Genomic DNA, 26,273 nt, shown 5'->3' on the forward strand with positions numbered 1-26,273 from the left:
TAAAACTTGTGATATGTAACCCTGCTTGAGTTACTAAAGAGTCAACTCAAGTGAAACAGTAATTATTTATAACAAAGTCCAAAGTTACACCCTGGGGTTTTGAGGTAAAAAACTTTCAGACAGACACAGTTAATAGGACAGGCCGTTTGGTTCAGTCAAGATTCCTCCCTTCCTCTCTTTCTCAGAATGCTCTAAGTTAGTTGACTGAGCCTCTCCTGGTAGCCCCTTTGTCTTCTTGCCTCATCCCAGTCTATGCTGAGTGCAGAAACTCTTAACTGCAACATTATTCCAAGTTTGCACTTAAGAACCAACTCTGGAGTCACTGCAAGGAAGTTTGAGTGTTAAACAAATCTGTCCATGGCCGGTTGCTTATTGGCCCCCAGTGGCCTCTCCCTCTTATTCGGACAGTCCTGAGCCCTCCCTACTTCCTGACACCCAGCAGCTATGTGCCTTCTAATGGGAAGGGCAACTGTCTCAAAACAGGACAGAAATATGACTTCATGACCCTTCCTGCATTACACCATAGCATGCTGACTTGAGTGGGTCAGCGATGTTACTGTTTAACCATTTCATTTCACTACCAATATGCCAATATGACGGGGTGCTATCAGTGAACATCCTGGAGTCCTCTCACTCCCTTGAATGATGTAGCAATCAACACATATGATTTATTAACAATGAAAGAGAACCACAGTACTAGAATTATTTTTACAAAAGATTAAAGAATAACTTATTCACAAGGTTTGATTACACAGAACTTCAATGGGTGACTTTCTTGAAAAGTCTTTCTCCCTTGCCTGATCTCATTTCCTCTCAGGAATAGTTAGTCCTTTCTTAGCAGATGGGGACTACTGACATCAAGACTCCCTGTTCAGCTCCCAACCATGCCAAGCCATCCCAAATATAAGCTGTGGGAATCCAGCAATCATTTAACCGGTTTCACACTAGGGAGAACGCATGTTGTTTTAGATCACTATCATCAAACATACAACTTTCATCGGTAGGAGTCAGGTCACTAGGGGGAGTTTTGGCCACCAGTCCAAGCCGTTATTCCCATTCTGTGCGGTTGAACAGGTGAACTGTCAGTGGCATCCTCTCGGCACTGGAAACAGGCAGCAAGCCTGCAGACCCAGCAGTCAGAACCACTGTGAACCTCCATGTACGCTGAGGCCAGGAGAGGGAGACATTTCTGGTAACTGCAGCCTGGGCGTCCATGAAGCAAACACTACGGGCAATTAGACAAATGTTTTAGGGGTAAAAGATAAGATAAATCCTCATTTATAAGTAATATTGTAGTCGTGATCACCACTGGACACAACTGCCACCCCCTACCCTGTTTTGGTATTTATCCCAGCGGGTGACACCATACATTTTGTCTCACAGGGGCCTCAGTGGGAACCCACATGTGCAAACTCACTTCAGCTCCTTGTGCTAATGATTCAGGGGGGTGATTTGGGTCTGTGCGGGGTGCGTTACTATACAAAGGCAGAACTGAAGGTGATAATCAAGGTCCCCCAAAGGATTAAGATACCAAGCAATGAATTACAGTAGCACCAGGCTGGAGGTCCTATGGAAGAGGAGACCTTCACCTCCTGATAAACCTAAGGCCTCCTTTTTGTCCCTAATCCATCCACCCACAGGCAGGGAAGTCCATAACTGGCGGATTAAGTCAGTGGTCAGATCCCCAATTTGTTGTAAGGCTAGGTAAACTGCTAACAATAGTTTTTCTATAGGCATAGCAGTTCTCTGCCCCTTTCCATCACTGAGACCAAAATCTTGGTGGGACTCCTTTCCTGTTTTGTTGCCGTCCCAGTCACAACCCAAAGCCTTCTGGATATATACTTGCAGTCAATTCACAACTTGCATCTGACATTAACACCCCCAGTCCTTGAACTTGTTTGACAACCAGCTTGGCCTTTTCAAAAGCCTCTTGTTGTGGAGTGTTCCAGTCCCAGAGTGTTACCTTTTTCACTGGAGCATATAGGGGTCTTAATATCTGGGCAAGGTGGGGGCTGGGGGGAAGGCAGACAAGTACCAGAGCAGAACTATAAAGGCTCATGGTTCTTCTACATTTCAGGGCACAGGATACACCTGAATATCATCAGTAACAGCCTCGGGCATCACTTCAGTCTTACCAGACCACATGACTCCCAGGAACTGCACTGACTGGCCTGGTCCTTGCACCTTGTCAGTATTTATCTCCCATCCCTGAGCTTTTAAATCTTCCTGAAGAGATGCCAGGGCTTGGGAAAGGGAGAGTAAGTCGCCATAGATTAGCATGATATCATCAATGCAGTGATAGCTGAAGAAGGAGGGGAAGCCCATTTCTCTAAGTCCTGGGTCACCATCCAATGACATATGGTAGGGCTATGCAGACAGCCATGGGGCAAGACGGTAAAAATCCATCGCCTTCCTTCCGACGTGACATGGCAAGCTGGTCCTGGTACCTGTTATCCAAAGGTCTGCTAGAAAAGGCATTAGACAAATCTAAGACACAGTGATATGTCTTGAGAGAAGAGAGGATCGTATCCAAGAGCAGGGCTGTGTTTGAAACTGCTGCATAAATAGCGGTGTTACCGTGTCTGATTCTCTGTAGGCGACCGTCACACACCAGGTCCTGCTTATTGGGGTGTCTTTACCAGCCACACCGGGCTGCTGAATGAGCGCTGTGCTGATAGTATAGGCCTTACCTCCTCTACTCCCTTGATGGTAGCTGCTATCCTTCTCTGTCCCCCACTAGGTGATACTGTTTTATTGCCGCCAGTCTCCGAGGGATGGGCAAATTTACAAGGTCCCTCTTAGCATGACCCACCATTACAGGCTTGACTGCTTGGATTCATAAGCAGAACTCACCCGTGGTGGTTGAGAGGTCCAGGTCCTGTAGGACATTCATACTTAAAATGTACTCTATTGTGGGCAAAATAGAAACCAGAAAGGGACAGGGAGGCAATCTTCCAATCTGTAAATACAAGCTTGCTTGTTTCACCCATACGGTTTGGCCTCCATATCCATCAATGGCTCATATTTCCCCTTAGAACCAGGAAACATTCCCATAAATCAGGGTGCACTGAGCATCACTATCTACTGAAGTCAGAACATTCTGTTTATTGGTGCAGGACCAATGAACAGTCAGTTTAACATGGGGCCTCCAGTGGCCCCCTATGGCCGGTACCAAGGAGTAACCTTGACCCCACCCCTAATTCCTAGAAGTGGGGGGATCCACCCTTGTTCCTCATCTTCCCCCAGCAATGGAGCACAGGCTTGTGCCTGGTCCTCTTTTTCCCTTGCTATCAGGGGAGTAAACTTTTCCTTTGGGTAATGCTTTCCATAAGTTTGAAAGGACCAAATAAGGTTGTTAGGGGTCCCAGCTAATACAAGGTCTGGCTAAAATTGCTTGCAGAAAATTCTAGTTGGTCCCCTTTCTTTAATTTCCTCACTTTTTTTTTTCCTTTTTGGTTTTATCTACACTTCTATTTCCCTTGTGTCAGATCTTTTCAGTTTCACTTAAACCAGCTATTACAGTCACCATCATTTGAGTGGGTTGATTAACCATTGGAGCTAAAACTGAAAGTAAGGTCAGGTACCAGGCTCCTGGAGCGGGACTGTAGGATACCATCTTTCATGCCTGCTGTGAATAACTCCTCATTCTCATTCCTTGGAAATTAGGAGAAGAGACCACATGCTTCCTTCCTAATTCCCTCTCCATTTCTCATAGCACTTCCATAGATGCCACCTTAAGGGTGGGAGGGGCACCTCTCCCTCATTTGACCAAGCCAGGTGTATACCTGCAAGTACCCATTCAATCAAGTTGGCTAGGTGTCCTCAGTTTCTCTCCCATCCCAGCTGCACACAAACGTTGCCAGAGGCCAGGCTGCCCTGTAACCAGGCCATTTAAGACATTTCTGACCCATTTAACGCAATGCCCTAGTGTCCCATACACGGAGCACGCAGGCTGCCACTCCTTCCCTCTTCTTTTGGTTAAACCTGCCGGTTAATTCTATTGACTCAGGGGAGGAAGAGCCTCACCCTGTTGTTTTGGGGCTTGTAGGGATCTCCTCTCAATTATCTCCTTGTTCCCCTGTGGCTTGTGTTTTAGTTTGGGTCAGAGGCCGTTCTCACAGGTTCTTTCCCTCCTCTATAATTATGTCCTCATCTTCCGCAGAGTCATTATCCCAAGGATCCCACCTCTGGGGGTCGCAGTTCTGCTATGAAATACTAGTCCTCACCTTGGAAAGGGGCAGCCTGCCGCCCTGCATTTTGGCCATCTTACATGTCTTCACCTCAATGTACCCCTCCTGCTGTGTTTTCCTTAACAAAAGGTCAGAAGTGGCAGATCATACCCTCCAGACATCCCTCTCTAATGCCAGAGTCTCTTTAGTCTTCTCTAGTTTCCTGCTGAGCTGTGATTGCTTTTCTTGCTAATCCTTAAAGCACATAACAAAGGCTGTGCAATGACCGAGATAGCTTATTCTCTTCCTTTTTTCCACTTTTGCTTTATCCATCACTTCAGTTAATATATCTAGGAAGTCCTTTGGTGTTTTTGGGGTGTTCTGTATTCACACAGTGGCCCCAAGCATTCCATGAACCTAGCCAGGTCACCCCAACTGGAACGGGCTGGCCAGCCTGGGATTTCCCCCAGCATGACCGTTTTACCCATTCCTGTGTTGCCTTCAGGCTCCTGGCTGGCTCACTAATTGTTGGAGGATGGAGGAGACGAAAAGTGCCCACAAACTGAGAAGATACCTTGACATCAAAAAATGAAACAGGCAGCTGCTTATAATCAATGGATCAGTTTATAACAGGGTAACTTACAGGGTAGTTTTAGGTAGTTTAGATAGAAATGAGTACTGGGCAGGGGGAGAGGAAGGGGAAAGGAACAATCCAGAACACAAGGAACCTGCGCTGTCAATCAACCAGAGCACAGGGAACCTGAGCTGTCAATTAACCAGAGTGCGGGGAAGCAATCAGTTAATCAATCAAGTAATTAATCAATTATGAAGCCAGGATATAAAAACAGGAGGAAGGAGGGAGCGGCGCCATTTTTCCTGTCTTGGGTTAGCCTGCCCCCAGTTCTCGGGAGGGTACTATCTTTCACTATTTCTTTTACTTCACTAATAAAAATCTTGCTTATATCATGCTTTCTGTCTCTCATCAAAAATTTTTTTTTAGGTGACAAAGAACTGAGGTGATTCTTATTTTCTGTTTCCCAGTAGCAGTAGGAGCAGCAGACATGATAGAGAGATCCAGAAGCATTCACAGCTATCCGCACCACCCAGGGGACAATGGGACAATTTTATATGAATCTAGGGTATAGGGGTACGTCCTTGGAAACAGGAAGTTCATTCCTAAATCAAGACTTACAAATAGGTAACTGGACTCATGGGCACTAGGAATAGATCAGTGAAGGTCTTCATCATTATTCGGAGGCTAACAGCATAGAGGCCACCTGAAGACCTAAGGATCATTAAATAGTATCTGTTAACTACAAAGCCCTTGATAACAGAGAAGTGATTTCCCACACAGCACAGTCCTGGGAAGGGTCAGTAGAAGGACAGGAGAAACTGTGCAGTCCCAAGATTGGCATTATTTACACCAACAGCCATGCACTGGCTCATACAGAGACTTCTAATTAGATGCCAATTAGAAAAAAAGTGCACCCTGTGGGAGAATGAACTACTAGAAGATGCTCCCCCTGTGTGGACCATTTGGAAACAATGGAGTCCTTCTGGGCACCAGCTTTTTTAAAGGAACAGCATCTTGCAAGGCACGGGGCTTGGTCAATGGAGTTTGGGCAAGATTTTAGCCCCACCCAGGTCGAGGGCACAATGGTTGAAGGTGGCTCTAGAAAGAGGTCTTGGCATAGCCTGGGCTTTGTGACTCAATTTTCTGTATCAGGACAATTAGTCAAGATTATTGCTAGCTGGTGAAAGAAGCATCTGTGTGACCTAACATTTCAATTAATGTGGACAGCAGCCCTCTGAGACAGAGATATTTTACAGATGAGGAAACTGAGACTGGGGTCAACTTTGTATCTTGCCTGGGGTCATGTGGTGCCATCAGATTTTGACCTTCATCCTACTGTTGGCCCTGGCACTCACGAGTCTCCTTCCCTGTTCTGTTTTTCTCCACAGCACTTGCAGCTAATACCAGGTATTTCGCTCTTCATTTGTATGTTGTTGGTCTCTCTCCAGTACAAGGTAAGTTGACAAGGGTAGAGATTTGTGTCTGTTTCATCACGGCTGTATCCCCACAATGCTTAGAATAGTGTCTGGCACACAGGGGTTCACCCAGTAATACTTACTAAATGAATAAATTGTTTCAACATCAGGGTGCTTTCTCCTATACCAATCTATTTCTGTAAAACACCTTTTGGCAAACACTCACATAACGCGTTGAGGTATTCTAGAGAAAAAGTTTACGTCAACACAAAACGTGCGCTGATATCATCAGGGTTTTCCTCAACTAAAAAACAAAAATAAAATGAATTTCCCCCAAATTCATGTCCTCATCAAAGAGAGAAATCTCAGGTTAGTAAAGTAGAGCTCCTTCCATTTAAGTAAGATCAAATTTGCCTTTGAAGATGGGTTTATCTAGGTCTGATTTCTTCAATGATTGAAACAGCATCATCAACCCCTGTTACACTCTGCTATTTATTTGTATTTAGCAATACAGACTAACCTGATAAACTTTCTATGCAGATGTGTTCAGAGCTTACAAAATAAATAAATCCTTCAAAATAAATTCTTATTTTGGGGTACTTAAATTTGGCATGCTAAATATCACATTTCATAACTAAAGTGGTAATTTACTATTGTTTGGCTTTTCGAAAGCAAAGAGCTATGTATTTTGATTCATTGTGATAATTTTAATCCCAGTTTATTGAAAGTTCGCTGAGTGCGGGGCATTGTTTGGCTTTTCGAAAGTAAAGAGCTACGTATTTTGATTCATTGTGCATAATTTTAGTCCCAGTTTATTGAAAGTTCGCTGAGTGCGGGGCACTGTACTGTGGCGTATTGTTGGAGGAACAAAGGGAGCATTTAGACATGATCTCTGCCCTCCTGGAATTTACACAACAAATGGTAGAAGCAGAGTTATCCACACTCCAGTGCCTCCAACAATAACTGTTGACTTTTAATTTGTAATCAGAGAATCCTGGCAATGGAAATCTAGGGTTTTTTTCTGGGTTTACGAGAACTGAACTGAAGTGGAAAATGTTATTTGCTTTAACGAAATAATTTAGTCTTGTGCAACATAAAATTCTGTCAGTCAAGCAAATAAAGGAAGAAAGCCTTATTTATAAAATTGCCTGCTTCCGATTTCATTTCACTGCGTCTCAGGCTTCAGGAGGAAAAAAGAATGAAGATTTTCTTGCTTGGTATTTTTCTAATTTTTTATAGTACCTCAGCCCGAGCCAAAGATAAGCATTATTACATTGGAATTATTGAGACAACTTGGAACTACGCCTCTGACAATGGAGAAAAGAAGCTTATTTCAGTTGACAAGTAAGTTACTATTTTTTCTTGTTTATAGACCAAACTTATAAATTGTTGATTAAAAAAAATAGAGCCAATAAGATGAAGTATTTCTTTGATATGTTATGTAAAACAAGCTGCAAAATATGGGCTTGAAACCCAAGACACTTTAAAAAATCTCCTCTAATTCCTGGGATTTTGTTTGTTTATTTTTTGAGAGGCTGCCTCACTCCTTTTCACTTGGTCCTGGGGAACTGTGTGGGCTTGTTATTACCTCCTCTGGTTGTTACTGCATCTTCCATCAGGATTCTGTCTTTTTGTCTGTTTCTGCTAGAAGTTATATAATCTAAAGAAGGACTGTATAACATGTTATGTTAACCCTACCATTTACTGACTACTAGTGGTGAGAATAAACGTTTTTTAATCCTTCAAAGAATGATTTATAGAAATCAAATACAATTTTAATAAATATAACTCTGCCTAATACTTGTTGAATGACTCTGGACACATAATTACACTCATCTTTCTCAGACTTAGCATCCTAATCTGTAAAACGAAGATAATAAGAGTACTCCACTGGGTTGTTTGAAGAGTGGGCATGCAAAGCTCTTAGCACTGTGCCTGACGCATCACACATGCACCAAAGAAATGTCAGATATTTATTATAACGCCCCTTCAGAAAACTCCATGTAACTTAAAGGTTTTCATGTGTCCATTGAAAGCTCTCTTATTGCAAGCAACACTCACCTTACAGAAAAACAAGAGTGCAGTTCTCCTTGAAGTTTTTTGTAATGGAAGTTTCTCTATACCAAAGTCATCACTTTGAATACTGTTAATACCGAATTGAAATTTGTTATTCAAAACCAGTGTTCATTACAGTTAAAAATGTATTTTAATAGTGAAAAGGGAGTTTTAATCTGATGAATGTATTTTAATAGTAACACTTAATGTATGTTAATGGTGACAAATGAGCCCAATGACCATCCGCTGCTAAGACTGTATCTTCAAAAAAAGCTCACAAGTATCCAAATTTCATAATTGCTGACGAGTAGACATTACTTTCATTAACTGTATGTGTGTTTGAAACTTTTCAAAGTAAAAGAATAAATGCATAGCTGATAATAATATCAACTTTTTAAGTTTTTTTTTTTTTAGTTAATAATATACAGTAAGGAAAGTTTCTGACCTAAAGAGAATTGATTTCAAATAAAACTACTAAATCTTGCAATTAATTTTTTTAAAGCTTGGTTTTGAAGTAGTATTCTCTTCTTAGGAATATGACAGATTTTTATGGCTCCAGAGTGACTATTATTTTGTATGGATTCAGCATTTCCCCGTTAAATATAATGTAAATTGTATACGTTTTTAATAGGAAAACCAGACAGATTTTTTTCAAAAGTCAGACACCTTAGAAAAAAAAAGTACTGTCCTACTTTGTGGCCTCACCCACCATTCTTCTGCCAATACTCGTGATCAAAAATCAAATCTGCTTTATTTGGCATTATCTAAGTCCAGGACATTGCCCTGAGCATGAGTTAATAATTCTAGACATTTAGAAGAGAAAAGCGCTTTGTTAAGGAATTGTTTTTTTGCAGGGAAGGAAGAGAATTCCTTTATTTTTAAACACTCTAGTGTCCTACCTGTGCTAGGGAGGTTATACGTCATGGGCTTGATCATCTCCTTTTGCTTCAGTAACTGCCTAGCGTTGTGCAAACTCCAGATGGCACTGCTCACTCTGCCTGTGCAATTTTTCTATACATCTGAACAGCGAATGTTGAATAGAGCTGCAGCAATTTTGCCAATACTTTGCTAACCTTTCTGTACAGATGAGTTGAGGTAGCAACTTTTTGTTCCCTGTGTCTCAGATTTGCAGAATATCCAGCTGCTTAATCCATTCACTGTTCTGTAACAAAACGCCCCAGTCTGGGTCGACAACAGAAATTTGTTTCTCGCAGTTCAGGAGGCTCGGACGTCGAAGATCAGGGTGCCAGCGTGGTCATGTTCTAGTAAGAGCTCTCTTTCTGGTTCATAGTCTTTTCTCTGTGTCCTCATTTGGTGAAAGGGGCTAAGGGTCTCTTTGGAGACTCTTTTATAAGGCACCACCCTCATTCATTAGGGCTCCACCCTCATGACCTAAACCCCTCCCAAAGGCCTCACCTCCTAATACCATCACATTAGGGGATAGAATTTTAACATATGAATTGGGGGGGCACAAATATTCAGATCATAGCACCCACCCAGTTGGCAAAGGATGATGCCTTATCACCAGACAAGATTGACATCCTTGCTGTGTGAAGGTTAAGAAGGTTAAGTGGAGATAAACAGGCTGAGAAATAGGTTGAAAGAGGGCAATATGGTTGTTAGGCAGAGAATTAGGTTTAAGCTGATGTTGACCTTGAAGATCTGGAACAATGGAGAGGAAAGTCTGTACTGAGACGGCAGAAATTCCATCTGTTACATTCACTGGTGATCATTTGTTAGTGCCTAGAACGTAGGAGACACCAAATAAACATCTTTGAATAAATGAAAGTGAATGAATAAAAGGTATATAGAAGCTAGAAGAAATGATAGGCTGTGTTACAAAAACTTTCCCTTGATCCTAGTGTGGACAGATTTACACTGTAGAACAAATCAAAAGATAGAATGAAATAGGAAAAGTCGATTTATGGAGTTCTACATAGGGTTAGTAGGACTGAAAACTTTGTCAGATATAAAAGAGAAAAATGTATGGATTTCTTACTAGGGAAATAGAGTTTATTTCTTTTTCTTTCTTTTTTTTTTTTTTTGTACCAGTAGCATTTACGTCTAATGGCGCGAGGTAGAAAGTAATTTCTTTATGCTCAGCATTGCCATTTACCTGGTCAGTGCCTTATCTGCAACTTCAACAAATCAATAAATAATTAAAGATCTATAAAATATAGTTCCTGCTCCTAAATTATTTGTATTTAAATAACAATAAAAGACATATATAAAAAAACAATTAGCAAATACAATACTGTGTTCTGGGCCCATAGTAGGCCCTAATTAAATATATGAATATATGTTGACTTTGCTGGGTCCATAATAGCAGTAAGTGACAATCCTCCTGTTTTCTTCAGGTTACTTTTTTTTTTTCTGGTGACCTAGAGGAAGCTAGAAGTAAGTGAAAAATTCTTTAAACACAAGAAGAGCCAGCACAAAGCCCTTCTACACGGACACTGTACGCTCTCCGTCAGGCTTGATGATGTTAACATACGTAACATACAGGTTTTACAGACTTTGTTACCTAGTTTTACAGCCCTCTATAGGTTTGAGAAATAAATCAGAAATGTTATAGTAAAGATGTCTTCATCATCAAAACCAATGACCAAGAAGAAGTTCAAATTTTGGCCAAAGAAACAGAGGACAAACTAAGAATAGTCCACATTATGGTATTATCATAAGTATTGTAATATTGAGTGATCAGGATACTGTAAGTGCTTAATAAATGTTAGTATTTACCATTACTATCATGAAAAAATTGAATTTTTTCCCTAGTACTCCCTGTTTAGGAAAACAGGAAAGTAAACAAAACGCTTCTAAAGAAAAAAAACTTGCGCAGAAGGTATTCATTTTACCCCTTCAAAATGATCTTAAATTTTTTTAATGATTCTTAAGGAGGTATAATTATAAGCTAAAATTATCTGGAAGAGTCACTACCATGACTCATATGTACTTCAAGGCTGCCAAATAAAAAATAGTAAAGCGAAAGCCAGTGTGCTACAAACACCTCACATAGGACCGCCTGCGTGCGGGAGCTAGTGAAGCGAAGACACCATTTCAGACTTGTCAAGCTCTACAATTTATTATCACCGCTGCTATTTTCCCCTAAAAACAGATCTAAGAGGGCTGACACCTCAATACCGCTCTCATGCTGTGGTAGTAAAGCCAGGCTAGTTAGAACCCATAAGTCATTTGAGTTTGTGCGATTTTTGTGCTGTGTAAACTAGGTTGAGTCTTCGCCTAGTAGTTAATTTTTGACTGTTGTCCTTGTGATTCCTGTGTGTAGTACGGAGAATTTTTTAATGCCCTCCCCCCCCGCCCCCCAAACTATCCTACCCTAAATCTCCAGAACTGGTGAATATGATGAGATATCACTCCCACAATTTATGTTAGCCCATGGCACAGTTGACCTTAAAGCAGGGACACGCTCTGGGTGGGCCTAGTCTAAGGCAGAGAATTCTCTAGTGGAAGAAGAGGAAATTGGAGAGATTTCAAGAGATTTGAGGGGGGATTCAACAAACTTTTGCTGACTTGAAGCGAGAAGGGACCACCTGGGAAGAAATACCAGTGGCCTTAAGGAATTGGGAGAGGTCCTCAGCTGACAGCCAGCAGGGAAACAGGGATTTCAGTCCTACAACCACAGTGAACTGAATTCTGCCCATAACCTGAGTGAGCAGGGCTGTGGATTGCTCCACAGATCCTCCAGACAAGTACTCAGCCCAGCCAACACCTTGATGCCAGCCTTGTAATAGCCCAGACAGACAACCAGTCATGCCATGCCAGACTTCTGATCCATGGAACTGTGGAATAATAAATGGGTGTTGTTTTAAGCTGCTTTGTAATAATCTGTTACACTGCAATAGAAAACTAATATACTATGTCTCAATTAATAAAGCCAAGAATCCAGAAACTTTTCACGTATATTACCCACATTTTAGTAACCACATCTAGACATAAACCAAGACCACTTGAGTGTATTTTGAATTTATAGGAAGGAGTAGCATTATTATTATCTTACTAAGGCAGTTTAAACATTTTTTTTAATTCCCCTACAGTTAAAAAGCCACTTCTATGTCTGAATCTACCAGAAAGTATAGGAATTACTATAGGATTATAGGAATTGAAGGGCTAAAAGGGAGGGATGTGATTGTTGAGACGGGGACTTACCTGTTGTAATGAGTAGAAAAATGCATGTTATAATTGTCAACCAGAAGATCTACAATTAATGTGAATTATTTGTTTGGATAAAGAACAACCATAATAGATTTTTTTGACTGGATATCTGACTGGCAAACTTCCTGCAAGCTTCCAGTAACTGACCCTTCGTCCCTAGGCTGTGCTCTTGAAATTAAATAGATGTCCCCTAATGACACTTTTATGTTCCTTTGGGGACAGAACATAAGCAAACAAACCTCCCCCAAAGTATCACATGATGTGAAATATTTCCCAATTTGGTTAAGGCTTAATTTTGTTTCAGAAAAAAGACAAGATGGGAAACACATTTTGCATATTGCTATGTGTATAAAAGGCATTCCAAATGTTAAGAGCCCTGAATAGATTGTAACTTCAGATCAATTATTTTTAAAGTAATTTTCACCCCCTCCCCCCAGCTAAAAAAAATATCTTTGTATGCAAAAAACGAATCCCAAAACTTGGGCAATGCTCCTCCCAATGGAAATGATTAATACAGGAGAATTTCAATGAAATCAAAACATTTTGACAAAACCTACTGCAATTTATTGAAATGGGATGTGATGTATTCCTTAATGCTTTAGAGTCACAGACAGGAAATATAAATACACACTGTACTTAAATGAAGCCTTCGGAATTTGAGGGCTATTTTTAAACATTGGCCTTATTTAATGTGTATCAACAGGGCATGGCAGAACACAGATGAGAATCTCTGCTTAAATGTTATCGGAGCTGCTCTCCTAACAGTAGGAGACAGACACTGGAGAGAATTTACCTGAGGTTTAGATGGGCCTGTGTGATACTGAGTGGTCCAGGTTCTGGTGCGACCAGAGAGGAATTCCATCTTTGCATCTGGACCTGTGTGCCTGACTGACACTGTCCTCTTCCTGACCTCCTCTCAGCTGTATGGACTGGATGAATCTGCCTTTCGTCTCAGTGATCTTCAGTGCCTTGGAATTTTACTGTTGTTAAAACATCTATTTATTAAGACAACTCCTGTCCATACAAATGCTGCAGTTTGAGGGGAAGAATTCATACCCCATCCTGCCGTTTTTCCATGCATTTTCATGTCCTTGAAGTCTCTTCAGAGCCCTTCTAAATTTTTTTTCTGTTTCATTTGATAAAGTGGAAACTGCAAAAAGAAATTAGAAAATGAAAATGAATACGAGAAATAAAGGCATAAGCAGTGGGATTCGCCATAGTGGGTACAAAAGATGTCACTTCTTTATTTTTCTAAACTCCAGCCTGGCTCTTCTCCCACCATGATAGGAGAAAGGAACCCCACCTCATTCATTTTTCAGTGAACAATCTGAGAATCCTGGGGTTTAAACAATCCAGGAAAGTTGGGGTCCCCAGGGTGACAACTACGAGATACTCATTGTCGAAGCCCCCTGGTCAATGCAGAGCCTCGTGGCTCTGCTGTTTCCAACACCCATTCCCACTGCCTAAACTCAGCCCCCAGGACCACTGCCAAGTGCTCCCAGCACTCAGGCTTAATCTGATGCCCTCAAGCAGCCATGCCCGCAGGGAGCTGGTTACTACCAGGGAATGACCTGGAAACAGAACCTGCCTCCTTTCTGTCTCACGGCCTCCGGGAATCCCACTACCTCTGGGATTGGGCAGCTTTCTTCCCCTTCACCCTGGAGCCTCCCCACCTCAAGTTGCCCAGGAGCCCAGAGCAGCATCAGAACACGCAGGGGTACCTGTCAGTACATGCAGATGCCTGAACCCCACGCCAGCCGCACACACACAGTATCAGTTGGGCTGGGGCCCAAGAACTTGCATTTTATCGAGGTCCTCAGTAGATTCCTATGCACATTAAAACTTAAGAAACATTAGGCTAAAGCCCTAGATTTTAAAAAACTAGGCCATTAAACTCTGCAACAGTGAAAACCCAGAGCTCCCAGACAAGCCCTGCTCTCATCTTGAAGAGAGAAAGGAAAAACATCCCTCATTCTTTCCAATGAGCTTACCGCTGAGAAAACAAGACAAAGTTTATTTCTCAGTCAGGTCATCCAGCCCCACATGGTTTGAGTGGAAAATGGAAAGGCACCAAAGGTCTCTGAGATACACACACACACACACACACACATATACAAACACACACAAAACCAGATCATCAGCCAGGGTGTTAGCAGTTTTTATTCTAGTGGAGGAGACCTCGGTTGTGGAGGGGCTTGCCCAAGTCCGAGTTTTAAATGGGTTCTCCTGAACGGCTAGATGGCATTGCTCACAAGTAGCTCCCCTGAAGCTATACAGGCTTCTGTTAAGGACAGTAACTGGAGCCAGTTCAAAAGTTTCAATGCCAAACTCACTTTCTTTTTTTTTTTCTCCTGGCTACTATTTACTTTGCAGATATTTTTAGGAACGTTTTAAGCAACTATTAATCAGCCACTAACCAGAGTATAAACATTCAATGTTTAAGTATTTTTGGTAGCAAGGGATTAAAAAAATACCGGGGTAATTCGAATGCAAAAGTAATTTAAAAACCCACACACATTGCATGCATCAATTCTAACTTTGATTTAGGTTTGCTAAAAGAAATAAAAATTATAGAATTACTTCAGTATTATTAGTTTTACTTTAGGAAAGAAATATATAAACACACTTTTTTTTTGAAATGTAAACACTTTTTAAAAATATTTTCTTTTCTTTTCTTTTTTTAATGGAGGTACTGGGAATTGAACCCAAGACCTTAAGCATACTAGGCATGCACTCTACCACTGAGCTATTTCTCTCCCCTCTATATATACACTTTGACACCTCACATATCCAGATTGATTGCTTAGAAACTCAGATTTTTCCAGTGGCTGAAATATGTACACCATATGTGAGAAATATCTTAACTGCTTTAATATTTCACTTTAATATTTTATATTCCATTCCATAATGCCTCTGTGTTTTAATATGAAAATCTCGTAGGAAATACTCTGGTAAGATGCATTATTTTTTTATGGTGCATTTACACATGGTTGTCTGCCATGTGGCTGTTATGGGACACCTCACATAATTGAAATAACAGGGCTAAGTGACAGCTCTCCTCTCCGTTTTTTGGAGGCTTCCCTACAACTACAGGCAAACATTTAATGTGATGTGGTCATTTATTTCTCTTTAATTATAATGTTTTCCCCAGAAATGATGGCTTCTCATAGAGTTATCTTCTCTTCCTTTGCAGGGAACATTCCGACATCTATCTTCAAAATGGCCCCAACAGAATTGGAAGAGTCTACAAGAAGGCCCTTTATCTTCAGTACACAGATGAAACCTTTAAAACGATTATAGAAAAACCTATCTGGCTGGGGTTTTTAGGTCCTATTATCAAAGCTGAAACTGGAGATAAAGTTTATGTACATTTTAAAAACTTCGCCTCTAGGCCCTATACATTTCATGCACATGGAATGACTTACTATAAGGAACATGAGGGTAAGTTCAGCTCATATGCTAGCTGGAATTTCCTCTTCCTTTTCAGTGGGAGCACTTTTTATTTTTTATTAAAGTAGAGTTGATTCACAATATTGTGTTACTTTCTGGTGTACAGCAGAGTGACTCAGTTATACACACACACACACACACACACATATTCCTTTTCATATTCTTTTTCATTATAGGTTATTACAAGATATTGAATATAGCTCCCTGTGCTATACAGTAAGATCTTGTTGTTTATTTTATATATAGTAGTTTATATCTGCTAATCCCAAACTCCTAATTTAACCCTTACCTTTTTTTCTCTTTGGTAACCACAATTCTGTTTTCTACATCTGTGAGTCTGTTTCTGTTTTATAAATAAGTTCATTTGTATCATTTTTTTTAGGTGCCACATATAAGTGATATCATGTAATATTTGTCTTTCTCTATCTGACTTATCTCACTTAGTATGATGATCTCTGATCTCCAGGTCCATCCATGTTGCGGCAAATGGTATTATTTCATTCTTTTTTTTTTATGGCTGAGTAGTATTTATACACACAAACACACACACACACTGCAACTTCTTTACCAAATCATCTGTTGATGGACATTTAGGTTGCTTCCATGTCTTGGCTGTTGTAAATAGTGCTGCTATGAACATTATGGTGCATGTATCTTTTCAAATTAGAGTTTTCTCCAGATATATACCCAGGAGTGGGATTGCTGAATCAGATAGTAATTCTATTTTTAGTGTTTTTTTTAAAGAAATCTCCATACTTTGGGGGGAGCACTTTTTAACTTCTGAAATTATGGACTCCCATCCTGGATAAGACCTATAGCTATGTTGTTCAGCTCTAAACTATTTTATGAATAAGCATCTTGGTTCATCCTAATAATGCCATGTTTCTCTTGGTTGTGCTTGTAGGTGTGAAATGTGATAGGGTTTCCAGGTGGACTCATATAGTGAGAGTCAGTGAGAGCTGGGCCTTCCTTCCCAATGCCCAACTCCTTTCCAGACCAAGAGTCAAAATAAGAGAAATAAGTAGTGTGCATCAAAGCCTAGAAAAGGCAAAAGTCCAGAGGGAAGAAACAGGACTCAAGCTGAGAATTGTCTTATCTCTGAAGTTTCTACCTGTGAACACACTGTAGCCGTTGTCACCTCCCGTCCTACTTTGGGTAAACTCTGTCCCGGCTAAGGCAGCACGAGTGGTCTCCTACGTCCTCCAAATGGTGCATGTGGCTGGATGATCCCAGAGTCACATCTGAGACACAGTAACCAAAAGGTCACATGAATGTAGGACTGGGGGGCCTTACAGACAGTACAGGAAGAGCAAAGATTAGGTTTGGTGCTTATGATCTCATTCTTAGTCCTTGATGATGAAAAGAGATGGTGTTTTGTTATGGTTAAGAGCGAGGGCTTCAAAATTAATAGACCGATGTTCGAGTGCAGCCTTGCCTTTTACTGGCTGAATAATCTTGGACAAGTCACATTCCCTGTGCTTCAGTTTTCCCATGTATAAAATAGGGACATGATAATATAATATATAATAACATAATAATAGCTCAATAAATGTCAGCTATTATATAAGCAGAAATGCTGAGGCCATGCTACAGTCATTGAAATGATAAGGATCGAGTTGGAAATTAAGATCAAATTCGTTTTGATTAATTATTATCTTTTTAAAAGAAGTATTGCTTTACAAGGTGAATGTTTTGACCATCTATATTTTTAATTGTTTTCCTAGACCAAACAATTACATTCATAGCATAGAAGCTGATTGCCATCTTATTTATTTTTTATAACTTCATGGCATATTAGGGTATTAATCATTTTTAAGGTATGATAATTGTATTGTGGCTATGTTAGAAAAAAGAATTCTTGACTTTTAGAGATACATACTCAAGTATTTATGAATGAAATGACATGATGTCTGAGATTTGCTTTAGAATAATTCAGTGATGATGGGATAAGAGTGGATGAGAGTATAGATGAAATAAGATTGGCCTTGAATCAGTCATTGTTAAGGCTAAGTTGATGGGCACAAGGAGGTTCATCATATTATTTTCTCAACTTTCACATATGTTTGGAAATTTACAAAATTAAAGTAAAAATAAAACAATTCCATGGTTAAAGCACAGGCAAAAAACCTAATACCATACAGGAAGCTTCAGATTGTAGAAGGTAAACGTTTTGCTCTTACTTCCATACCATAACCCCAGGGCAAAAGTGGTTCTCTAAATTGCAAACCCAAAGTCACTATGGTCCTGACATATCTATTACACTCCTTGAAGACTCAGCCAGGTATAAAAAGTGACATTTTCTGTGAAATGTCCAGACCCTGTAGCCATTTGCCTCTTATTCTTCTGTGTTCAAATAGGATATCACTGCATCCCCAAGGGGGCACATACTAGATGTTGAATAAATGTTTGCTGAACAAATTAATGGACCATCTATTTTCTCACTTCAATTCAAACGTACTCAATTTGTAATTTTATTGCATGTTGTTTCCCAGGGGCCGTCTACCCTGATAACACCACAGATTTTCAAAAAGCAGGCAACAAAGTGCAGCCAGGTGAGCAGCATACGTACATACTGCATGCCGACCCAGAACAAGGTCCCGGAGAGGAAGACAGCAATTGTGTGACCAGGATTTATCATTCCCACATTGATGCTCCAAGAGATATCGCCTCAGGACTCATTGGACCTTTAATACACTGTAAAAAAGGTACATGTTCTCGTTACCACTCACAATAAATGACCAAAGGCAGTAGACAGGGAGTTCTTGTTTTTTTAAATAAATGTTAAGTCTTCCATGTTATGACTGAGTATGTAAAGTAGAGAGGTGGTGAGTCTAGAAAAAAGGAAAGGGGAAAGCAGGGAAGGAGAAGGGGGAGAAGGGATACGTGGAGCAAGTATGCACGCACATTGCCCAGCTGCAATAAATACGCTCTCCCTGGGGGTAGGTTTGCTGTATCTCACTTCCAACAGTGGTACTGAAGAGATATATGATTTTACCAAACATGACTCCCTTAATGACATGCCATGGTGATAGATCTGTAGTTATCTGCTTTGTGATGGTAAATGTATTATCATAGGATCCATCTCTGACATCATGAAAAAAACTGCATAGCTTAGTTACCTACAAAGTCTTGCTGTCTCAGTTTGTGACTATATACAGTCAAAGATGTACACACAACTTTGAATTCCAACCCTCTCATTTGCCAAAAAGTATTGAATAGTTACGTGGTCATGTGTACATCCAGATATATGAGGATCTCACAAACTCAGGTTACTGCATGTAAAATTCCCTCAGGGTGTCGAAGTCTATAAAACAGGAGTGACTGGTCTAGACTTGTGGTTTATTAGGAAAATAAATACTAAAATTTTTAAAAACTACAAATCACATGCTAAAATTCTAAAAATTAAGTCTTACTGAAATAGTAATTTTCATGTCAGATTCTCTGGATCAAGAAAAAGAAAAAAATATTGATCAAGAGTTTGTGGTGATGTTTTCTGTGGCGGATGAAAATTTCAGCTGGTACCTAGAAGACAACATTAAAACCTACTGCTCTGAACCAGAAAAAGTTGACAAAGACAATGAAGACTTCCAGGAGAGTAACAGAATGTATTGTAAGATTACACAAGACTTGTTAACTTTATCTTATTTTCCCCAATCCATTAATTCTGCTAAACTTATTCCCTCACGTGATCAGTAGTGTGTTTCTAATCTATGACCATGGTAAAAAAGCCTATTGGATGTGTAACATGATATTTGACTTAATGGGTCAATCTAAGCTTCAAGCCAGGGAAAGCCAGATAGGTCCTATTTTTTTCCCAAACTGATAAAGATAAAAAATCATCAGTTATGGTTAAATGCATATGTGTGTTATATTTATATATTTTTTATCCTCCCAAGTCATTCTAAGAAATATTCAAGATAGTCTAAAATTATTAAATTATATTGTAAAACATTGAACTATATTGACGAAACTAGTTCAGACCACTAGGTCTAAAAGGTATTTCTTTTACATATATATTGTCCCTCACTACCCTCCCCCCAAACTTCGCCTAATTTTTTTCTTTATTTTAGTTCACTTTATTTCTTCTAGAAATTCTTTCTTTACTACCTAGGCACTGCTTCTTAATTCTCAGACACAAGATAATTAGTCACCAAATGTGTCAATAAAGACAGTGTATCACTCAGAATTTGCATAAAAAATCAAATCCTTTAACACCAGCTAGACAAATAAGTATAGATTTTTTGTTTATTTGTGTTTAGCTTTTTCAAAATAACCCTTACTCAGAAACTGAGAACACGAAAATAACTGTACTATAAAAAAAAAAAAAAAAAAAAAAAAAACAGTTAACAAAGTACAGATTTTTGTTTCCAACTTTTGCTTTTTTCAGCTTGAAGTTCCTCTTCCCATGCTTTAATCCAGCATCTGTTATGTGCTAACCAAAACAGGTGCTAGATACTCAAACTTCTAGTCTGGCTAGACCTGGTTTGGTATCTTTGTTGCATTTGGTTCATTCACTATGCTTCCCAGAACCAATTTCCACCTTAACTCTAAGACCTCCTAGTTTGAACTGGTGACCCTTAGTTTCTTCAAAGAATCTCAGGCCATCCTGCTTTTGAACTTTTAGCTCTTTGTGGCTCTGGTAACTGGTCCCTAATGTCTTCATATGTTTCTTCTTTCCTCCATATGTCTTCAAATTTTGTCTTCCAGTCTAAAAAAAAAAAATTTCTTTGTGTTCTTATTACAAAAGCAATTCACAGTCACTGTAGAAAATTTGAAAAGTTCTGATAAACAAAAAAGAAAACATTGAAATCATCCACGTTACCACCACTGACACGATACATAATTGATAACTAAATAACCTTCAGTCTTTTCTTTTCTATTTGCTATATGTGTGTACATTTTGTACATATATATATGTGTGCAATCATTTGTATTTACTAATACACACATGAACATTTCAAGGTGTACAGTTTATAACAAAAGGAGCAAATAGGTTTTATCTTCATTGTTGTGTTCATGTGCTAATATTGTGCTGACAAAAATTCTGAGGCTGAATTCAGGTCCAAATGAGAGTGCTGTGATTGATTAACAATGTCTGATGGGGGTGCAGGAGGGAGGATGTGTGCCAGGTACGTCCCACCCCAAGTTAATTTTATATCTGTAGGGGTAACTGTCAATAACCCGGACACCAATGTCTGCTAGTCATCATCTCTGCTCTTGATTTACAGCTGTGAATGGTTACGCTTTTGGAAGTCTCCCAGGACTCTCCATGTGTGCTGGGGACAGAGTAAAATGGTACCTTTTTGGTATGGGTAATGAAATTGATGTGCATGCAGCTTTCTTCCACGGGCAAGTGTTGACGAATAAGAACTTCCGTATTGACACAGTCAATCTCTTTCCTGCTACCCTCTTTGATGCTTTAATGGTGGCCCAGAACCCTGGAGAATGGATGCTTAGCTGTCAGAATCTAAACCATCTGAAAGGTAAGGCATCTTTGCCTGAAATTAGCTGTCAGTTGAAAAGGGAGCCGTGTCTCATTTCCAGTATTAATGAGGGATTATTAGAAATCAGAATCTAAAAGCTAAGTATCTTTGGAATGATCTGAGCTTTGAACTGGTAACTTAATTTTATTCCTATGACAGTATGAATCATAATGTAATTCTAAAAAAAAAAAGACGGGAGCACTTATAAAGTAATTAAAACTGAAAATATGTTAATTTTTGGAAAAGAAAAATTGGTCCTGAATGTATATATAGTCCTACCCTTAAAGTATAACACTATATACAGTTTCTCAGCTTTGTAAAATATACAATATTATAAACACCAGAAGATTTGCATATTGTGCTGAAAAGCAGCTTTTTGACTTGATTCTCTTAAATATAACCAACTTTGTTCTTTGAGTCCAGCTATTCCTTGGTTTAACATGCTAAATCCCTCCTCCATCTCTTTAATGTGAGGCAATAAAATATTCCCAGTCCTTGAAAAATACTAGTTTGTAATATTGGTCTCCTGAAGAAATTAGGTTTAATATGGGTCTTTGAGTATGTTACTTTGACCTTCAAACATAATTTCATTCATCAAATGTGACCTTGGCTGCAGAGGGCCCAGCACTGCGGGCACATAACCATTTTCTTGGAGAGAACAATAATAACACATGCCCACTCTATTCCCCCTCTCCTACTCTGCCCTATCCCTCAAACTATGGCAAAACCTCTCTTGATCACTTATCTATTTTTTCTCATTAAAGCCTTATTTATTTTAATGCTGAACTCACTGCGTAGGTGCAATAAAATACAGCGAAAATTCATTTCTCTCCACATCCCTTACCTTTTTTTTCCCCTCATCCCAAAGACCTCCTAAGTGGAATGCCACAGAAACTGGTTTCACGTTTTTAAAAACACAAGTAGTATCTTCTCTGTGCCACATAGAGAATTTTTTTTTAAATTTTTTTGGAGGGAGGTAATTTGGGCTTTATTTATTTATTTTTTAATGGAGGTACTGGAGACTGAACCCAGGACCTCGTGCATGCTAAGCACTCGCTCTATCACTGCGCTATACTCCAGCCTCCTCACTGCTTGAACTTTCCATGAGTAATTTATTTACAGCTGTTTACTCTAGTGTGTAGTATGGTTTCCAGCTCTGTTTCTACCATTTCTATGTGTCATTTCACCAGCAGTGTTTACAAGGCAGTAAGAGAGAGAAATATTGGCTCCATTAACCAGTGTCTCCTTCTGTGTGATTTTCAGCTGGTTTGCAGGCCTTTTTCTCAGTACAAGACTGTAAGAGGCCCTCATCTGAGGATGACATCCGTGGCAAACATGTCAGACACTACTACATTGCTGCGGAGGAAATCATCTGGAACTACGCACCCTCCGGCATAGACAACTTCACCAAAGAAAGCCTAACAGCACCTGAAAGGTAATTCAGGGGGAAAAAAAAGATTATTATTTCAAAATGTGCCTCCCCCTAAAAAAAAAAAAAAAAAAAAAAGTATAAAAGGCTGATTCAGCAATTAAAGTCTTAAAAAATTAAAATTGTAATTGGTACCTGAAATTGAGTTCACTAGACTGCTAAATATGTATTAAGGTGTTTGGTAGTGAGTCCAAGTTTGAGAAACAGGATTTCTGAGTCCATGAAAAAGAATGGATTTAAAAGTTATCAAATGCTCAACAAAATCCCTAGAAAACACTGAATACAATTAGACAGATCAATTCATTTGCTTTCCATTTCTGAAAACATAGCATTGTAAAACCCAGCAGCATTAAGTACATTCACAAGATTATATAATCATCAACACTATCCATCTCCAGAGCTTTTCATCATTCCAAGCAGAAATTATTTGTCTTTTAAACAAAAAATCCCCTTCCCTGATATTCAACTTTCTATCTCTATGTATGTGCCTATTCTAGGCACCTAAAACAGGTGGAGTCATGCAATATTTATCCTTTTTTTGTCTGGCTTATTTCATTTTGCATAATGTTTCCAAGATTCCTCCATGCTGTGGAAGGTATCAGAATTCCATTCCTCTTTAAGACTGAATAATATTCCATTTATTCATATACCACATTTTATTTATTCCTCTACCTGTTAATGGACACTTGAGTGGTTTCTACCATTTGGCTGTTGTGAATAATGCTGCTGTGAACAGTGGAGTACAAGTATCTGTTTAGATCTCTGCTTTCAATTCTTCTGGGTATATATACAACTAGGAGTGGAGTTGCTTGATCATATCATTCTGTTTTTAATTTTTTGAGGAGCCACTATGTGGTTTTCCATAGCGGCTACACCATTTTATGTTCCCACAAGCAATGTGCAAGGATTCCAAACATCCTTATCAACATTCATTTTCCCTTTTTTTGATAATAGCCATTTTAATGGGTACAAAGTGGTATCACATTGTGGTTTTGATTTGCATTTCCCCGTTGATTAGTGATATTGAGCATTTTTTTCAGATGTTTGTTGGAAATTTGGAGAAATGTCAGTTCAAGTCCTTTGCCCATTTAAAAAATTAGATTGTTTGGGTTTTGTTGTTGTTTTTAAGGTATAAGAGTTCTTTTTATATTCTGGATATTAATCTCTTATCGGATATATACACTTTACAAATATTTCCCTTTATTTTGTAGATTTTCTTTTCACTCTCTTAATAGTGTCCTTTGATGTATACAAGGTAACTTTTGTATGTGTCTGATGACTTCTGTAACCTCCCAGTTGTTCTTCCTTCCTGTCTCCCTTTCTTACTGTGCATTCCTCATAAAACAGCCAAAGTGAGCTTTCAAAAATATCAGTGAGACTATGCCACACCCCTGTTCCAAGACTCTGCTCAAACATCACCTCTTTAGAGAAGCCTTGTTTACCACAAATCTACTTGGAGAAATTAAGTAATTTACTCAATGACAAATGACAGGTCAGTAGTTGGATCTGGCTCTGCCCAAGTTTGTATCTCCTGAAGCAGAGATTTAAGTCCCAGGTGACACTGACATCCAGATGTGATGACTCCCAGAACTGTATCACCAGTCCAGAAGGCTCTTATAAATTTCAGATTTAGATTTTGAACTGCTTTAATGGACACACCACTTGGATGAGGTCCCTCCAAATCAATATATCCAAATCTGAACCCATTGCCTTCCCCACAAATCTGAGTTTCCGTGAATGGTATCACCTTTCATCCATTGATCAAGCCCCATACCTGACTACCACCCTTGACTCTCTCCCTCCTCCTCTTCTCATCAAATAGTGCCCCATTATATCCTACGTATCTCCAAAAGTTGTTTGCTTCTCTCCATCCTCTTTGCCAATGCCTCTGAAGTCATCACTGCCTCTCACTGAGATTTTAAAGACAGTCTGCTGATGGGTCTCCCTATCATGGTCTTATGTATTCCAACACACTTTCCAGGCAGCCTCCTGAGGGATCCTCCCAAAACACTAATCCTGAATGTGTAAATGTTTCAACACTTTCCCACTGCCCTGAGATGGAGAACTGAAACTTTACCCATGTCCTCCTGCCCACCCCCTTCTTCCCTCCAAGTCTTATTCTCCACCCCTCTGCCCTGCCCTGCATGCTATGCTCCTGTCATGTTCTGTAAAACATGCCATGTTCACTCTGTCCTCTAAGCCTTCCCACAGGCTGTTCCCTCTTTGTAAACACCTGCCCCATTCTCCCCACCACACGTACTCCATCTTTTAAACTCCACTTCTCCTGTAGATGGTTTTAAAGACTTACTTCCTCTGGAAAACCTGTGGGGCTTCTCCCCACCACTTCCTCCAACCCCAGGAGAAATGTTCCCTAACACCCTGTGCTTATTACATGTTATTATATTGATTGGTCTGTAGTCTGTCTTCTGGGACAGATGGGACTTTAGTCCTTGTGGACAGGGACAGATCCAGCTTGTTTATGGTTATGCCATCAGCACATAGCATGGTTCCTGGCAAAGAGCAGGTGTTCAAGGGGAGGGTACAGTTCACTGGTAGACTGTGTGCTTAGCAGGCATGAGGTCCTGGGTTCAATCCCCAGTAACTCCACTTCAATAAATAAATAGATAACTAACTAACTAAATAAATAAAACAATAAAACAAACACTAGTTACCCTTTCCCCCCCAAAAAAAATTTTTAAAAGAGCAGATCTGCAGTACGTTTGTCAAATGAGGAAGAGATGAATGAGGTGGCTTTGGCAAGTCAGATGCCTTTCTGAGATTTAATTTCTTCATTTGAAAAATGGGGAGAATAAAACCAACTTTGTTGCATTGTCATTAGAGTTTCAGATAATAAATGGAAACGTCTGAGTGCTAATATGCAATAAACAGCTATTGTATTTTTGGACATTTTGTAATTTGTTTAAAAGATTCTACTGTAGGACAATTTATTAACTGTCAGGGGTTGACATGGACCTTCTTGAAATTTTTTCATTTCACTTGAAAAAGTAAAATCTCCATGCCATGAGTCTCTACTCCTCAACTGAATATCCTTCTATGAAATGCCTAGTACTCTCTGCTTCTCTTTGAGTATTTGGTAAATCATGGCTAATAATTATCTCTAAGCACTGGTTAGAATTTTTCTCTTCAATTCGCATTCTGCCTCTGTTCTGCTTTCAAGTCCAGCGTTAAACCCTTTTTCTTTTGGCAGTGCTTCAGAAGTATTTTTTGAACGTGGTTCTACAAGAATTGGAGGCTCATATAAAAAGCTTGTTTATCGTGAGTATACAGATGCCTCCTTCACAAATCAAAAGGAGAGAGGCCCTGAGGAGGAACATCTTGGCATTCTGGGTGAGTCTGTGCAGAATCTTTATGACTAATGCACTCAATCCCTGAGTGACAACTAGCCTCAGAAAGAGCAAAACTTCAGAACCTGCAGCATGATTTCCACATAAACTGTGGACATGGAGGAGCAATCATCAGTAAAATACAGCAGCTGATTACTTTTCCAAACATAAGTTACCAGTA

The 26,273-nt window shown here is 39.6% G+C and overlaps 1 protein-coding gene across 5 annotated transcripts in view; it reads left to right on the forward strand.

Annotated features, from left to right (window-relative positions):
- Window positions 1-7,199: 7,199 nt before the first annotated feature.
- LOC102507268 (ceruloplasmin) overlaps window positions 7,200-26,273 on the forward strand; it is a 53,482-nt gene continuing 34,408 nt past the window's right edge. For 4 of the 5 annotated variants that reach the window (XR_004322480.1, XR_004322477.1, XM_014561346.2 and 1 more), the window contains exons 1-7: window positions 7,200-7,502; window positions 15,580-15,827; window positions 18,329-18,541; window positions 19,273-19,446; window positions 21,065-21,319; window positions 22,583-22,754; window positions 25,957-26,096. Coding sequence is in view for 3 of the 5 variants with exons in the window: in XM_014561346.2 (XP_014416832.2) it covers window positions 7,357-7,502; window positions 15,580-15,827; window positions 18,329-18,541; window positions 19,273-19,446; window positions 21,065-21,319; window positions 22,583-22,754; window positions 25,957-26,096 (1,348 nt within the window). In the remaining 2 variants the exon portion in view is untranslated. The remainder of the gene's footprint in view (window positions 7,503-15,579; window positions 15,828-18,328; window positions 18,542-19,272; window positions 19,447-21,064; window positions 21,320-22,582; window positions 22,755-25,956; window positions 26,097-26,273) is intronic. The other variant, XM_006187253.3, reaches the window with a different exon arrangement.

Source organism: Camelus ferus, chromosome 1 (genome assembly GCF_009834535.1).
Source record: "Camelus ferus isolate YT-003-E chromosome 1, BCGSAC_Cfer_1.0, whole genome shotgun sequence".
Taxonomy (NCBI): Eukaryota; Metazoa; Chordata; class Mammalia; order Artiodactyla; family Camelidae; genus Camelus; species Camelus ferus.